This window comes from Saccopteryx leptura, chromosome 10 (assembly GCF_036850995.1).
Source record: "Saccopteryx leptura isolate mSacLep1 chromosome 10, mSacLep1_pri_phased_curated, whole genome shotgun sequence".
Lineage (NCBI taxonomy): Eukaryota > Metazoa > Chordata > Mammalia > Chiroptera > Emballonuridae > Saccopteryx > Saccopteryx leptura.
In genome coordinates this window covers 81,728,549-81,745,558 of record NC_089512.1, presented here as the reverse complement: position 1 = coordinate 81,745,558, position 17,010 = coordinate 81,728,549, and the positions used below count along the sequence as shown (strand labels likewise).

The 17,010-nt window shown below is 44.2% G+C and overlaps 1 protein-coding gene across 11 annotated transcripts in view; it reads left to right on the top strand.

Annotated features, from left to right (window-relative positions):
• The first annotated feature begins 11,189 nt into the window (after positions 1–11,189).
• The window catches only part of PXK (PX domain containing serine/threonine kinase like), a 97,550-nt gene continuing 91,729 nt past the window's right edge, over positions 11,190–17,010 (top strand). For all 11 annotated transcript variants that reach the window (XM_066350581.1, XM_066350580.1, XM_066350578.1 and 8 more), the window contains exon 1: positions 11,190–11,395. In XM_066350581.1, coding sequence (XP_066206678.1) covers positions 11,192–11,395 — 204 coding nt within the window. In that variant the 5' untranslated portion in view covers positions 11,190–11,191. The remainder of the gene's footprint in view (positions 11,396–17,010) is intronic.

The following is a 17,010-nucleotide window of genomic DNA, read 5'->3' as shown; positions in this document are numbered from 1 at the left end:
TGAGATGAAAATAACCAAAATCAACATGAGAAACAAGGACGGCATTCTCATGATTTTCAGAATGGGCCCATTCACAGGCTTAGATCCACCTGAAGAAGGCTTGCTGACTTGCTGATAGGTAAAGTATCACACACGTTGAAAATTTGATAGAGCATTGAAAAAATGGGAAACTTATACAAAATATGGACTTGAAGCCATATTCAAATTCTCCTACAGAACTCGTTCTGTGACTTAGAAGCATGGGTCCATAAATGGAGTGTGATATGATCATTAATACTAATAGTTACCATTTTTTCAATACCCGAAGAGCTCATTTTATTGACAAGGAAATAGACTAATGTTGTGTGACTTACTGGGTTGTACAGCTAGTAAGCAGTAGAGCTGAGATTCAAATGGGCCTGCTGGGCTCCATCACCCTGTGTGTCTTACAGTGCTCTTATTACCTGAGCACAGTTTTGTTTGTTTGTTTATTTATTTATTTTACAGAGAGGGTCAGATAGGGACAGGAAGGGAGAGAGATGAGAAGCATCAATTCTTTGTTGCAGTTCTTTAGTTGTTAATTGATTGCTTTTTCATATGTGCCTTGACCAGGGGGCTACAGCAGAGCGAGTGAGCCCTTGCTCAAGCCAGCGACCTTGGGCTTCAAGCCAGCAACCTCTGCACTCAAGCCAGTGACCCCACACTCAAGCTGGTGAGCCCATGCTCAAGCTGGTGACCTTGGGGTTTGAATCTGGGTCCTCTGCGTCCCAGTCCAACACTCTTCACTGCGCCACCGCCTGGTCAGGCAGCACAATCAGTTTTTATAATAGTATTTTCTTATGTGGCATTAAAGTATTTGGAAACATCATTCTGTAGATTTTTTTTTTTTTTGTATTAAGAATGTTCTAGCTGGTGTTCTCTGCTACAGTTGTAGCATTTTCCTATACACACTTTATGGCTTCTACCCATACCTATTCCTACCCTTTTTTTTCCAAAAAATTTTGTTTTATTTATTGATTTTAGTGAGAGAGGAAGGGATAGAGAGAGACAGGAACATTGATCTGTTTCTGTATGTGCCCTGACCCGGGATAGAACTGGCAACCTCTGCACTTCTTTACGATGCTCTAATCAACCAAGCTATCTGGCCAGGATCCTACCCTTTTTCTAAATTGACAGGGAAGAAAAGGTAATTCTAAACATGAAAAAAATTATGTGCAAGCCAACTATGGGGAGGAGGGAATGTCAGAACTGGCTGTTAGCTGGTTTATACTGTGTAACTCAAAAGTAGTTTCTCAAGCTCATTTCCATTTTTTAATGCTCCCTAGATAGCGTGTCTTTGATCTCTGTAAACCAGTAAAAAGTTGTAATAGACAAGTAGGCAAGAAGTTGGGGATGCTTCTCTGTAAATGATAACTTGTTATTTTTACTTGGAGCCGAGATTCTCAAATCAGTTTTGTTAAATAAGGAAAACTAGTAGGTTGGCTTTCTCATGTTGAACCCTACACATACAAGCTGCTGGAAAGAATGGCTTCTAATGAAAGTATGGGTGTCCGGCCAATTAGGAAATCCTCCCCCAGATAACTGAGAGGTAGCCTTGATTGTATGAGGTCACACATGGAAGTGAGTACAGATGATTAAAATAGCAGGCCAAATTGTACCAGCACTTTCCACAGAGGGGCATTATAAGACTACAATTTATGCAATGTTTGAGTATCACAGGAAGATATACTCATCTTAAACAATTTCAGCCTAATGTACTGGAAAAATGCTTAACAGATTTTTATTGGGTTGGGGAATAAGTTCATAGCGTTTTTACCGAAGATTTTTATTTAAACAAAAAATAATTATATCAATAAGTTAATCAATTATATATTTGCCGTTGCTGTTTACAATCTCTTCCCACCTCTCGACCAATCGCCTGGTCTGGTGTCAAAGAAGTTGTTGAGCCAGTTTTTGAGGACTTCTTTGTTATCAAAGGTAACGCCCTTCATATGGTTTGACAGGGAGTGGAAAGATGGTAATCGGTCGGTGCAAGGTCCGGAGAATATGGCGGATGCTGAAGGACCTCCCATTCGAGCTCTTGGAGTGCGGCTTTGACGACTTGTGCAACATGGGGCCTGGCGTTGTCGTGAAGGAGTATGGTTTGACCATGTTGATCAGGTCTTTTCAGTCGAATAGCCTCATTCACGCGGTGTAGCTGGGCAATGTAGAGCTCTTTGTTGACCGTGGCATTCTTTTCGAGCATTTCCCAGTTCTTCATCGAATTCAGAAAGCCTTCCGCTGCGGCACGTGTCATCGCCGTCAAAGTCGCCATTTTTGAACTTTGCAAACCATTTCCGTGCTGTAGACTCGCCTATGACACCTTCTCCATACACGTCGCAAATGTCCCGGGCTGCTTCGGCAGCTTTTTGACCTCGATGAGAGGCAAAGAAGAGCAGGTGTCGAAAATGTTGATTTTTGCCTCCTGAGTATTCCATTTCTAAGCCTCAAAACTAATAAAAAATTAAATAACTCAAAAATACAATTAACATAGTTTTGTAGAGCAGAAAGAGTTTTATCGAATGAATTCTTACCCTTTGCCAAACAGCAAACAAATCGTTGTAGAATAAAAGAAAATATAAAAACGCTACGAACTTATTCCCCAACCCAATATATTCTATTAGAAACATTTCCATATTGGTAAAATGCCACTTGTTTCTTTTTCTGAGCAGCAAATTTTGAGAACAGAGAGAAAGCCTTACCACAGCCACCATTCATCTTGTAGACTTGATTTGTGTATTTTTCTGGAAAACAAGAAACTGCCAAATGCACACCAGTACCTCTTAGGTAACCACAGGTTTTCATTTTGTGCCAAATTATTAGCCATTTTTCTTTTATGTACTTAAAGTAGGATTCAGAGGCCAATTTACCCCCAAAGAAAATTGCTATTAAATTACATCTATTAAATTTTTTGTGTGTGTGTATGTGACAGAGACAAAGAGAGTCAGAGAGAGGGACAGACAGGAAGGGAGAGAGATGAGAAGTATCAGTTCCTCGCCTGACCAGGTGGTGGTGCAGTGGATAGAACGTCGGACTGGGATGCCGAGGACCCAGGTTCAAGACCCTGAGGTTGCCAGCTTGAGCGCAGTCTCATCTTGTTTGAGCAAAAGCTCACCAGCTTGGACCCAAGGTTGCTGGCTTGAGCAAGGGGTTACTTGGTCAGCTGAAGGCCTGTGGTCAAGGCACATATGAGAAAGCAATCAATGAACAACTAAGGTGTCACAATGCACAACGAAAAACTAATGATTGATGCCTCTCATCTCTTTGTTCCTGTCTGTCCCTGTCTACTCCTCTCTCTGACTCTCTTGGTCTCTGAAAAAGAAAAAAAAGTGTAAGTTCCTCGTTGCGGCACCTTAGTTATTCATTGATTGCTTTCTCATATGTACCTTGGTCGGAGTGGCTACAGCAGACCGAGTAACCTCTTGCTCGAGCCAGCGACCTTGGGCGCAAGGTGAGCCTTGCTCAAACCAGATGAGCCCGTGCTCAAGCTGGTGACCTCGGGGTCTCGAACCTGGGTCTCCTCATCCCAGTCCCACGCTCTATCCACTGTGCTACCGCCCAGTCAGGCCATCTATTAAGTTTTTTTATTAAAACATACTCTACCAAGGATTGACTGTCACTCTGAGCAGCTGTGCCACTCTGAATTCCTCATGTGTTGGCATAATTTATTAAATGGCTCTATCTGAGTGGAATGGGAACACTGGAATTACTCTTGGGCTGCACTTGGTCATCTTCAGGGTGCCAGATGTTTTACTTTGTTCTTGGCTTGTCTTCATTTGTATAACAAACAGAGACAAGAATTCTCAACACCTTCAGTGAAATTTCAAATTGGAGCAGAATCAAGTAGAAGACACTATTTAATCACAAGAAAACCCAAGACTAATGTTGACACGATGTAAATAGAACTGGACTAATAGTAGGTCTCATAGTCAACTTTTAGGGCTCTTAGCTATAACAGGTCATATGACTCTATAAACCCTGGGGAATGTTTCTCTGTGATGTGGTAGAAAATATCAACATATAAGAGAAATAAAGTTGGTCAATCCTGACCAGGCGGTGGCACAGTGGATAGAGCGTCGGACTGGGATGCGGAAGACCCAGGTTCGAGACCCCGAGGTTGCCAGCTTGAGCGTGGGCTCATCTGGTTTGAGCAAAAGCTCACCAGCTTGGACCCAAGGTCACTAGCTCCAGCAAGGAGTTACTCAGTCTGCTGAAGGCCTGTGGTCAAGGCACATATGAGAAAGCAATCAATGAACAACTAAGGTGTCGCAACAAAAAACTAATGATTGATGCTTCTCATCTCCATTCCTGTCTGTCCCTATCTATCCCTCTCTCTGACTCTTGTCTCTGTAAAAAAAAAAAAAAAAAAAAAAAAAAGTTGGTCAAGTTTGACTCAATTTTTGTTGTGTTTCTATTCAGCTCATGAATATTTAAAGGAATAAAATCATTTTGAGTTGGGAGGCAATGCTGCTTAGGAAGTACTGAGTTTTCCACAAGGTTCTATGATTTGATTTGTGGAGCAGTTGCCAGGTCTAGAAGCATCCTCACTAAAACATCTTCAGCCAATCTTGCCAAACATCACATTGGTGGGTAATCTGTGTATCATCTAATATTTGGCAACAATCAAGAATATAATTCTTTTTCCTGCTAGCCCTGAGTAACAGAGCATGTGGCAAAAACTAAGATACTGCATACCTCATTAGCTTTGCCCAGACAGACTGGCAGCAAAGCTGATTTGATTGAGCTCAGCTCTACCTGGGGAGGGTTTCCCCATGTGCTTTGTGAGCCATTTCAAAAGCCAAACAGATATGTAAAGTTTGAGGCCTGGTCTCCAGCGAATCTAGAGATCTAGTTAAGTTGAAGGTCCTCAGGATCACTGACAAGATAAAAATGAAATTACAAGGCTCACCATAGTATTTATACTGAATGGCTTACTTCAGGGAAGAATTCCAGAGAAAGGTAAAGGCTAGATTGAGAGGTTCTAGTTTCATTTCATCAGGTATTTGATTTCTCACTTTCAGTTTCCTTTTCCTAGTAAGGAAGACTAGACAAGTCTTTCATAACCTTTGCAATTTGTATAATATTATTGATATTATATTTCCTCCTAATCATACAAGTAAAATATCTTCATTAGGGACTGTAAGGCCAAGGGCTGCCGCCATTGTGGCCATGCACATTGTTGGTCAAATAAGTTTGTAAACATGGTATATATGTTAGCTTGCTTATGGTTTGCATTGTGTGGGGGCGACAGGCTTTAAGCAGGCAGGGTGGTTATAGCCTATGGCTTAGTTTTAAGACTAAGCTTTTCCCCACACCCTTGACTATTGCATGGTAGCGGGTGGTGCACTCTCATGAGGAATCCTATTATACCTTAGATAAGTGACATTGTATCAGAGACTTCCTTGGTTGTATATTGGATTAAAGGTTTGGATTTCTACACTATAAAATGGGGCAGAGGCCCTGGCCAGTTTGCTCAGTAGTAGAGCATCGGCCTGGCGTGCAGGAGTCCCGGGTTCGATTCCCAGCCAGGGCACACAGGAGAAGCGCCCATCTGCTTCTCCACTCCTCCCCCTCTTCTTCCTCTCTCTCTCTTCCCCTCCCACAGCAGAGGCTCCATTGGAGCAAAGTTGGCCCGAGCGCTGAGGATGGCTCCATGGCCTCTGCCTCAGGCGCTAGAATGGCTCTGGTCGCAACAGAGCAACACCCCAGATGGGCAGAGCATCGCCCCCTGGTGGGCATACTGGGTGGATCCCGGTCGGGCGCATGCGGGAGTCTGTCTGTCTTCCCATTTCCAACTTCAGAAAAATACAAAATAAATAAATAAATAATAAAAAAATTTAAAGTGGGGCAGAGGAGCCCATGCTGGAGGAGAGGAGAGCAGAGAAAAGGCCATGTGGAGGAGAGGGCAAGCAGCCAAGATAGTGGAGTGCTGAAGGAGAAGCCAATTTCTGCAGAGTTTGTGCAGAGAGAAGGAGATGGGGAACAGAGGTTGTGAGGTCGGTGGGCAATGGGGGAAGGTCACGTGAGGAACCGAACCCAGGAACTTGGCTAGAATTGCCACACCCATGTGCGCCAAAACAAACTTCCCAGGAGTCCTTTGGAAAAGAGTGACCATCTGTCAGCCAATGAAATTTTACCACGTCATATTAGCTCAACCGCCCTAACAACCCTTTAAATTTCCCCCACGCGGTTTCCTCCATGCGACTTCTCTGGCCCCTGGCCCCCAGATCAGAGAACCTTGTCAGGCGGGATGTGCTGTACTAAATAAAGCTTTTACTGTTCCATACTTCGTGTTTATGCCCTTCCTTCTTCCTTGGTGGGGAAAAATACTTTACAGAGGTGAATAAGGCTGGTGAGGTAAAAAACTTTGATTCTAGGAAACTCGCATAAGTCAGTGGCTTTGGGAGCCCTGAATGGAAAGGGAAGTGTTTTCCCACTGTGTGTTTTTCTTGCCTGCTGGGTGCAAGCTAGGATTGAAGCTAATGGCCCACCAGTTCTTGGCTCCATTGTTCCATTACCGTCTGTCCGAATCCAATGCGAACCTGCATGGGCCAGGCAGCTGTGTTGGTGGCCATGGCTATTGGCTTTACACACATGCAGGTTCTCATTAGATTTTTGCCCCTTCCAGAAGTGCAGTGGGGGCTGGATAAATGGCCTCAGGGGGCCACATTGTGGCCTGCCTGCGGGCCCGTAGTTTGGGGACGCCTGGTCTGGTCAGGTTAGAGCATCATCCCAGCATGCCAGGATTGTGGGTTCAATCCCCGGTCTGTGCACATACAAATGAATATAGGAATGAGTGGAACAGAAAATCCATGTTTTTCTCTTCCTTTCTCTTTCTCGCTTTAAAAATCCATTTTAAAAAAAGCATCAGTCGCCCTGGCCGGTTGGCTCAGCAGTGGAGCGTTGGCCTGGTGTGCGGGGGACCCGGGTTCGATTCTGGCCAGTGCACATAGGAGAAGCGCCCATTTGCTTCTCCATCCCCCCCCCTTCCTCTCTGTCTCTCTCTTCCCCTCCCACAGCCAAGGTTCCATTGGAGCAAGGATGGCCCGGGCGCTGGGGATGGCTCCTTGGCCTCTGCCCCAGGCACTAGAGTGACTCTGGTCCTGGCAGAGCGTCGCCCCCTGGTGGGCAGAGCGTCGCCCCTGGTGGGCGTGCCGGGTGGATCCCGGTCGGGCACATGCGGGAGTCTGTCTGCCTGTCTCTCCCCGTTTCCGGCTTCAGAAAAATAAATAAATAAATAAATAAATAAATAAAAATAAATAAAAAAGCATCAGTCTATTAAAACAAAATTGTATATCACTTTGAGAAGATTCAACTTTTTAACTTTCAGTTCTTCAATATTATATTTTTAGATTTCATTTATTGATGAACTTTTTTTAGAGAGAAAAACCTCAATTTGTTTTTCCACTTAGTTACGCATTCTTTGGTATGTGCCCTGATCAGGGACCGAACCCCCACCTTGGCCTATTGGGATGATGTTCCAACCAACTTTCATTTTTTTTAAAGACAATGGATTATCCCAGTGGTCCCCAGCCAGTTTAATATCAGAAAATATTTTAATGGACTGGCCTTTAGGGTGGGACGGATAAATGTATCACGTGACCGAGACAAGCGTCAAGAGTGAGTCTTAGACGGATGTAACAGAAGGAATCTGGTCATTTTTTAAAAATAAAACATTGTTCAGACTTAAGTATAAATAAAATGGAAATAATATAAGTTATTTATTCTTTCTCTGTGTACTGATACCAAATGGCCCACGGACCGGTACCGGTCTGCAGCCCCAGGGGTTGGGGACCACTGGATTATCCCATTGCCAGAATCACAAACACCCAAATACTGTTTTAGTTTTTTTTAAATTTTATTTATTCATTTTAGAGAGAAGAGAGAAAAGGAGAGAGAGAGAGACAGAGAGGAAGGAGAGAGAGGAGAGAGAGACAGAGAGCGAAGGTGGGGAGGAGCTGGAAGCATCAACTCCCATATGTGCCTTGACCAGGCAAGCCCAGGGTTTCGAACCGGCGACTTCAGCATTTCCAAGTCGACGCTTTATCCACTGCACCACCACAGGTCAGGCCCAAATACTGTTTTAATTATTTCTCCTGTTATGTGAACTGACCATGACAAGGCTCTTCTTACAAACTGTCGGTGAGAGTATTAATTGGTCCAACCTTCTGAAAGGCGTTTATTCATTCAAGTATTTACTGAGTACTTACCACGTAACAGGCCTGGTGCTAGGATTTGACAATATGTCAAGGACTTTGAAATGGTCTCACCTAGTAATTCTACCTCTAGGAAGGTATCCAAAGGAAATAATCAGAGATCAGTAGAAATATAGAGCATGTGAGGATAAGTATCTAACAATGGGGAAGTGGGATAGAGCGTTGGACTGGGATGCGGAGGACCCAGGTTTGAGACCCCGAGGTCGCCAGCTTGAGTGTGGGCTCATCTGGTTTGAGCAAAGCTCACCAGCTTGGACCCAAGGTCGCTGGCTTGAGCAAGGGGTTACTGGGTCTGCTGTAGCCCTACGGTCAAGGCACATATGAGAAAGCAATCAATGAACAACTAAGGTGTTGCAACAAAAAACTAATGATTGATGTTTCTCCTCTCTCTCTGTTCCTGTCTGTCTGTCCCTATCTACCCCTCTCTCTGACTCTCTCTCCGTCTCTGTAAAAAATAAAAATAAAATCTATTATAATTATAAAAAATCAGATTATCAAAAAATAGATTATCAAAGATTAATGATGTTGGGAAAAGCTCTTTTTTTTAAAAAAAAATTTTTTTTTTTTAATTTATTCATTTTAGAAGGGAGAGGGGGGGAGAAGGCGGGGAGGAGCAGGAAGCATCAACTCCCATATGTGCCTTGACCAGGCAAGCCCAGGGTTTTGAACCGGCAACCTCAGCATTTCCAGGTTGACGCTTTATCCACTGCGCCACCACAGGTCAGGCGGGAAAAGCTCTTGATAGTAAGTGAAAAAAAATACAGTTGACTTTTGAACAACACAGGTTTGAATTGCGCAGATTCACTTATCTGTGGATTTTATTTCAATAAGTATAGTCAGCCCTCAGTCTCCCAGTTTTGCATCCAGAGATTGAACCAACTGTGAATCAAAAACAGTATTTTTTTTTCTCTGCAGTTGGGCATCTGCAGATGCAGGGGGCCGACTATACGCATTGTCCTATGCCATTTTATACAAGGGACTCGAGCATCCACAGATTTGGGTATCCATGGAGGATCCTAGAACCAATTTCCCTTGTATGCCAAGGGCTGACTGTACTTAAATTTTGGGAGAGTCAAAAGTTGTATGTAGACTCTCAACTGTGTGGGGTCAGTGTCTTTAATCCCTGCATTGTTCAGAGGTCAACTGTATATGCAATTGTATGATCCCAAGTTTTAAAAAATATTAGCCTGGACCTGTTCTGGTGTTGCAGTGGATAAAGCATTAACCTGGAATGCTGAGGTCACCAGTTTGAAACCCTGGGCTTGCCCGGACAAGGCACATACGAGAAGCAACTACGAGTTGATGTTTCCCGCTTCTCTCCCCGCCCCCCCCCCCCCCACACACACCTTTTTCTTTCTCTCTTCCTTTCCTCTATCTAAAAATAAATATAAATAAATAAATAAATATTTATAGGAAAAAACATCAAAAGAAAATACACCCAAATATTAACTTAGGGTCTCAAGAAATGGGATCATGATTTTTTTTGTTTATGCTCTATGTTTGTCAAAATGTCTGTAGCCCTGGCAGGGCAGCTCAGGTGGTTGGAACATTGTCCTTATATGCCAAGGTTGCGGGGTCGAGCTTCAGTCAGGGCACATATAGGAATTAAACAATGAACACATGGAGAAGTGGGACAACAAAATGTTTTTCTCTCTCCCTTCCTCTTTCTCTCTGAAAATAAGTTAAAAAAAATTTTTAATGTCTCTGTTGGTCAAATAAATTTGTAAAATATGATTTTTATGTTTGCTCACTTATAGTTTGCATTGGGGGCTGGGCAGCACCAGGTATATGTGGGTCCATGAAATTGCAAATTAGCTTCCTGCTTGGGAAAGGCCATTGTTTTGCTAATGAGCTAGGCTCAGAGAGGTTGAGTAACATATTCAAGGTCACACAGCTGGTAAATGCCAGAGGCCTTGGAGATTCTGGTCATCTAATTCCAAGTCTAACTCTCTGCATCATCCTGGAAGGTTGCCCTGGGTGAGAGCAGTGTGGGTGGGATTTCTATGTGTGTGTGAGGGATGGGATGGGTTGGGGGTAGGGGTTGTAAGGAGTGCCAGGATTGTGACCTTGGGTTCAGACAGACTGTGGGAGAAATTTGGGGCCAAGAAGTTGGGCACAAAGTTCTCTGGTTCTGGGTTTGAGATTCTTGGAGCTGATGTAGTGGGATTGAGGACCTCAGATCTGAGGGATCTTGTTTGAGGGTTCTCAGGGTTGAAGGCTTTGTGGACTGAGCTAAGAACTGGGGCTAAGGGTAAAGGCTGGGAGTCCCTGAACCAGTGCCCAATTTTTAGGGTCCCCAGTTAATTCAAAGAGCTTGGATATGAGAGTTCTGGAGTCCAAGGATTCCAACTGTGGGGCCTAATTCTGAGGTACCCGTTCTTAGGTTCTCGAGTCTGAAGAGTGAGGTGCAAAACCTGAATTTGAGGTACCTGTTTTAGAAAGTGTCTGGATTTGCAGTATGCAAACTGAGGGTCTCATCCTGAAGGTCTTTTTTTTTTCTTTCTGATTCTTAGGGTTCTTAGGTCAGAAAGGCCTGGGTAGGAAAGGTCCAGTTTAAAGGTTTCAAGTCTGACAGTCGCAGCTTTTGAGGGCTTAATGTGAAAAGCCCAACTCTGAGAAGCTTGGTTTGGAGATCTGGGCCTGAGGGTTCCAGGATCGCAAGGCTGAGATCACGGCGTCTTTGGATCTGAGGATCTCTGTTGGTGATGGCTTAGGGTGAAGTGTCCCGGGGTCAGCGAGCGGGTGCTAAGGATACCCGGTGTAGGGTTGTAGTTTGTGAGGACCTCGGAGGAGCGGGTCCAGGGCAGCGCCGACTGTGAAAGATAGGCACTAGGACCCGGCGCAGGCAGCAGCGCGAAGGGCCGCCGGTGTTGACAGCAACGGCCGTAGTAGGTCGGCTTTAGGACCCCGCCAGCCCGGGGGGGGGGCGGCGGCGGCGGCGGCGCGTGGGGCGGTGCATGTTGACAGCGGCGGCGGCGGCGGAGCCGGGCGGGCGGCGGGAGTCGGCGCCTGTGGTTCCTGCGCTTGGTCCCGAGGCGGTGGCGGGCCGGCGTCCTGGGATGGCCTTCATGGAGAAGCCGCCGGCCGGCAAGGTGCTGCTGGACGACACGGTGCCGCTGACAGCAGCCATCGAGGCGAGCCAGAGCCTGCAATCCCACACGGTGCGTGGCCCGCCGGTTGGGACGGCGCGGGGCGGCCCCCGGGCCGCGAGAGGTTACGGGCGGCCGGGCAGGGAAGTGCGGGCGAGGACTCGGGCAGGGGTCGGCGGCCCAGGCTGGGAAAGCTGTGGAATGGCGATGGTGGTGGGTCTGGGCCCCCAGAGCTCAGAATATCGCTGAAGTCCCCAAAGGTCGAGGGTGGGGATCGCAGCCCCTTGGGCCAAAGAGCGGGAGGGGCTCGGTGGTGCCCTGGAGGGGGCTCCGAGCTGGGGTGGGGTTGGGGTCCTGGGCCCATCTTGGGCCTTCAGGTAAGCCGACCGCTCAGGACCCATTCATCCATTTCTGCCCTCCGCCAGCCTTATCCTCGTTGAGGCCTCTGAGCTTCCCTCCTTTCTGCTGGGGATCTGAGTGGTTGGGGATGAGGGTGTGCCGAGTCAAAAGGAAATAGGACTTCAGAGCCTCCTTGTTGGGCCAGCAGAAGGACAGTGCCTGGGATCTGAAGCTCCGTTTCCAGGTCAGGTGTTTGGCTGAGGCAGGAGAAACCTTTCCGGGTCTTGCTGAGGCAGGTGTATTAATGTGCTCCTTCCCGACTCACACCTGCTATTTAATGGGCAGTAGTAGCATTCATTTGAATTTAAAATCCACTGGAGTAGTATAAAGGAGTAATAGGTCCTCATAGTAAACACAGGCAGAGTTCATGTCTGTTACATATACTGTCTTTTATGTGGCTTTAAAACCATGGTTGTTTTCATTTGCCTGTACCTTTTTTGGAAAAGCACGCTATGCATTATAATTTACAAATAATAAACCCAGGAACCAGGAAAGAAAACAGGAGTTGCCAGCCAGTGGTACTTTGAGAAATAATGAATGGGAAGAGAGATTCCTTAAATTGTAATGTTTTGTTAGGTCACCAAATCAGATTCCAGCTCAGAGGCTTGTTTGTTTACCATTGAAGTGTGTTTGGGGTTCATCATCTGGAGGCTAAGGCCCCACAATAGCCTTCTGTTTGTCTTTGTTCAAGCTGTTCCGGTGACTTCAAAGAGACCTTTTATTCTGTTGTATTAAAGTGGGACTTTTTGAACCTCAGTTTCCTCTTCTGACAGCCCTGCTTTGTAGGGCTTGGATTCTTCACTGTTCAGTTCCAGTTAGGAAAATGATCATATTAAAAAGAAATACATTCTATTTCATTGCGCATATCTTTAATCCTGCTGTTCTATGGACTTGTAAGAAGGCAGTGTATAGGGTAGAATTTGTTAAATCCTCTGTAATTTGTGGTAAGGGAGTATGAGTTAAGGGTTGAAATTTAGGGCAGGGAATCAAGAATAAATTCTGCTGTTAAGTTAGATTTTTCACTTTACTAATGGTAAGTAAATCTTATAACATTTTAAGGAGTGGTGTTGCATCATTTAGGTGTATTTTGTACTGAGAGTAAAGAGAGAGATGCTTATAAATGATCACTTCTTCCAGGAATCATTTCATGGTGGCCACTGCCCCAAGCCATGTGCTCACCTCCACTTTAACATTGATTAGTTGATTATGTAATTACTTCTTTAGTTTTTCTCCCCACCAGGCTGTGAGAGGAGGTGGGACACTTCTTGTTCATTTTTTTCAGTCCTAAGTTCTTGGCATCTGATAGGATTTCCTATGTGTTTGTTGAATGAGTAAATGAATTGCAACCTTACTTTGCCTTGCTTTCTGTTTGTGTAAATTGGTAGTGGTAGTGATGAAAATTGGGACAACATGGTATCTGAGGCATAAGTTAAGGGGTCAGCACTTCACAAGGTGGTGAAAGATATAATAGAATTCCTTTTCTATGCAGAGTTTTTTCTTAAGGAATAAAGTAAAATAATTGAGGGTAGAGAATGGCAGTTTCTTTAATGATGACTGAACACAAAAGACAATGACTCACAGGAGACTAGTAGAGGCAGATGTGTTGGAATAAAAAAAATGTAGCGTTGTCTTGCATAATCTTTGACTCTTCTGTGTTCTTGTCATTTTAACTGCAAAATCTGAGACTGAGAAATGTTGCATCAGCCCAGAACTTTACTGAGAAAATTAAATACTGATGCAAGTTTTTTGGACTCTTAATGTCTTCTGAGTAAGTCCCTTTGAAACAGGAATTGTTGGAAATTTGTTTGGAAAAAAGTAGTTGTTGAGGGTGGTATATAGAAGAAAAAGGCATTATTTTCTGTGGGAAGTTTGAAGATAGCTTTCTGGCTTGTTAGATGCAGGGCGGTGGTGTCCCAACTTCAGAGGGGCATCTTTCTTTTCAAATAGTAAATCTCTAGGAATCTGCTTCTTTGCTGCTGGACAGAAATATATAGAAAGTATATTATAGACAGCCTATGTATGGGTTGGAAGAAGCAAGACATTAATAAGTAAGGGTTTGGGCTGAACTTGCTAGTCTTGTGACAGTGGTTGGGCGAGTCATTTAACCTTTTTGATGTCTTCTATAAATGGGGTAATAAATGTCCACTTTGCCTGACCTGTGGTGGCGCAGTGGATAAAGCATTGCTCTGGAACGCTGAGGTTGCTGGTTCAAATCCCTGGGCTTGCTCAGTCAAGGCATATACAGGAAGCAACTACTTTAAGTAGATGCTTCCCGCTTTTCCCCCTCTTTCTCATTCTCCTTCTCTTTCTCTTTCCCTTCTCTCCAAAAATCAATAAACAAAAAAATTTTTTTTAAATAACAAAATACAAAACAAAAATATGTCAGCCTTGCCTGCCTCTTAAGGTTGTTTTGATGTACAAATGAAATAATCTTTTATTATTCAGTGAGAGGAGGGGAGGCTTACCAGGATCCACCATGCAAGCCCACTAGGGGGCGATGCTCTGCCCATCTGGGGCCATGCTCCTGTCCTTCAGCAACTGAGCTCTTCTTAGTGCCTGAGGTGGAGGCCATGGAGCTATCCTCAATGCCTGGGGCCAACTTGCTCCAATGGAGCCATGGCTGCAGGAGAGGGAGAAAAGAGAGAGAGAGAGAGAAAGAAAGAAAAGTGAGAGGGGAAAGGAGAGAGGTGGAGCAGCAGATGGGTTCTTCTCCTGTGTACCCTGTCTGGAAATTGAACCTGGGACATCCACACACCAGGCCAATGCTTTACCACTGAGTCAACTGGCCAGGGCAGATGAAATCATCTTTATGGGGTATTTATAAAGTTCATTGCTTCCTTCTACTGTCTGTTCATTCCTTGGTGACATATATGCAAAGGCTTAAACACATAAAAATGTATTGTAAATAAGCTACTTTCTGTCCATAGTTTCTTTCATTTATTAAGGTTGTTTAGCTTTGGGAAAAAACTTATAGTAGAAAATTTTAGGTTACATGTGATTTAGGATGTATGGTGAAGAGAGGGAAAAGTTTTGTCAATTGCAAAATAGAGATGTCTGAAGGATGAAGAGAACACAGGGTCACCACCAGAAAGGCATGTTGGGTTGAACAACTGGCAGAAAGGGTCCAAGTTGGTAGGTGATTCTGTGCCTGACTGTTTTGAATGATGTTATTTTCACTTTTATGGAGCAGAGTGAATTTAGCTTCAGGAAATATACCAGGCCTCTGCTGCAGGGAAACAAAGCTTCTATAAAACCAGAAAGGACAATATTTAAGGAGATATGCTTTTAGTATTTAGGGGTGGGTGGAAAGGGAAGCATTTTCCAAACAAAGGGAGTTCTGGTAAAAAGCCACGCAGGTAAATTGTGGGCAAGTTTGGGAGGACTAAGAGAGAAGACAAGGGAAATCTGTAAGTTCTTGGCTACATGAAAAGGAAAATTTTAAAGTCAATAGACTGAAAAAAATGCTTGTTTTGCTGAAATGGAGACCAGAGGACACCGACAGTTTGGGAGAGGGTTGTTACCAAGCACACATACCTGATTTTTGCTGGTCAGTAGCCTGTTGTGTGATAGCTCAATTTCAGTTTTCTTCTTTTTAAATATTCTTCTCTAAGGTTCATCTGAATCAGGGCCCATTTCCTCTGTACTTAGTGCATTTTCTTGAGAAACAAAAGATAATTTTGGTGATATTTAAAGCGTAACAGAAAAATAAAATCTGTGGGAAAGATAATATTACCTGTTAAGATCTTTACTGAAAACAGATCTTGCCTTGAACCTTTTGACTTTATTTCTGCAGTTTATTTATTCAACAATACTCATTCATTTAACAAAAATGTGTTTAGTGCCTACCTACTGCGTGCCAGGTACATACTGGACGTGTGGAGGTGAATTACACAGCTCCTGCCTTCATGTAGCTTTTGCTTGATCAGATTCTTAGGACTTCTGATAAGAAGCTGGCTGTAGTTCCTAGGAAAAAACGTAGGATTTTATGTGAACAGATATTTATATGCTTCGCTCCTTAGAGGAATGATGGGACCAGCCAACCCGTGTACACAGCTTCAGTAAGGATTGTGATTGTGAGATTGTTCAAAAGACAGAGTTTTGATTGAGGGTTTAAATAGGTTCCATTGGGCTAAGTAACGCAAACACACTGCAGGCAGATGGTGGTTCCTCTTCAAGTTGCTTTGAGTTTTCTGGCAGCTTCACATGAAATGCAGCTCTTTTATGTTTCAGCTGTTGGCATCCTGAAAATGGGGTACCTGTACCCAAACATCGTTTTAGAACTCAGAAGTGCTTAAGTGTCTGGGGATGTTGTGGGATGGGGAACAATAGGCTTTTTTCATTGTTTTTCTCCCCTTAAACTGGAAGTCATCCATGTCAGGGACTTCTTTCATGAGTAAAGTGCACATGGAGAAAATGAAGGTATGACTCCTTTTCAGAGGAGATGAGAGAAACCCATTGTTTTCAGTTTGAAACTTTTGATTTAGGAGTATGGGACAAGCCCTTATCTTGGGTAAGTACTTAGACTTCAAGAGGGAAAGAGTTTATATAGATTGATCATGTGTCTCCAGCTGATCTTGCTGACTACCAAATTCATGTTAAGTCTGGCTGCTAAAGATCCAGATACCGCATTGCTTCCCGCTTACTCGAAGAGTGCAGTTGAAAGCAAAAGGGGATTCCATTGTCACTGTTGTCTTCAGATAAGCAAGTAGTTATTTTTTGATGGCCAAGAGCAGGGGTCCCCAAACTTTTTACACAGGGGCCAGTTCACTGTCCCTCAGACCGTTGGAGGGCTGGACTATAAAAAAAACTATGAGCCTGACCTGTGGTGGCGCAGTGGGATAAAGCGTCCACCTGGAACACTGAGGTCGCCGGTTCGAAACCTTGGGCTTGCCTGGTCAAGGCACATATGGGAGTTGATGCTTCCTGCTCCTCCCCCTTCTCTCTCTTTCTCACTCCTCTCTCTCTAAAAATGAATAAATAAAATATTAAAAAAATAAAACATTCTCAAAAAACAAAAAACAAAACTATGAACAAATCCCTATGCACACTGCACATATCTTATTTTAAAGTAAATAAACAAAACGGGAACAAATACAATATTTAAAATAAAGAACAAGTAAATTTAAATTAACAAACTGACCAGTATTTCAATGGGAACTATGCTTCTTTCACTGACCACCAATGAAAGAGGTGCCCCTTCTGGAAGTGCGGCAGGGGCTGGATAAATGGCCTCAGGGGCTGCATGCAGCCCGCAGGCCGTAGTTTGGGGACCCCCGGCCAAGAGGGTG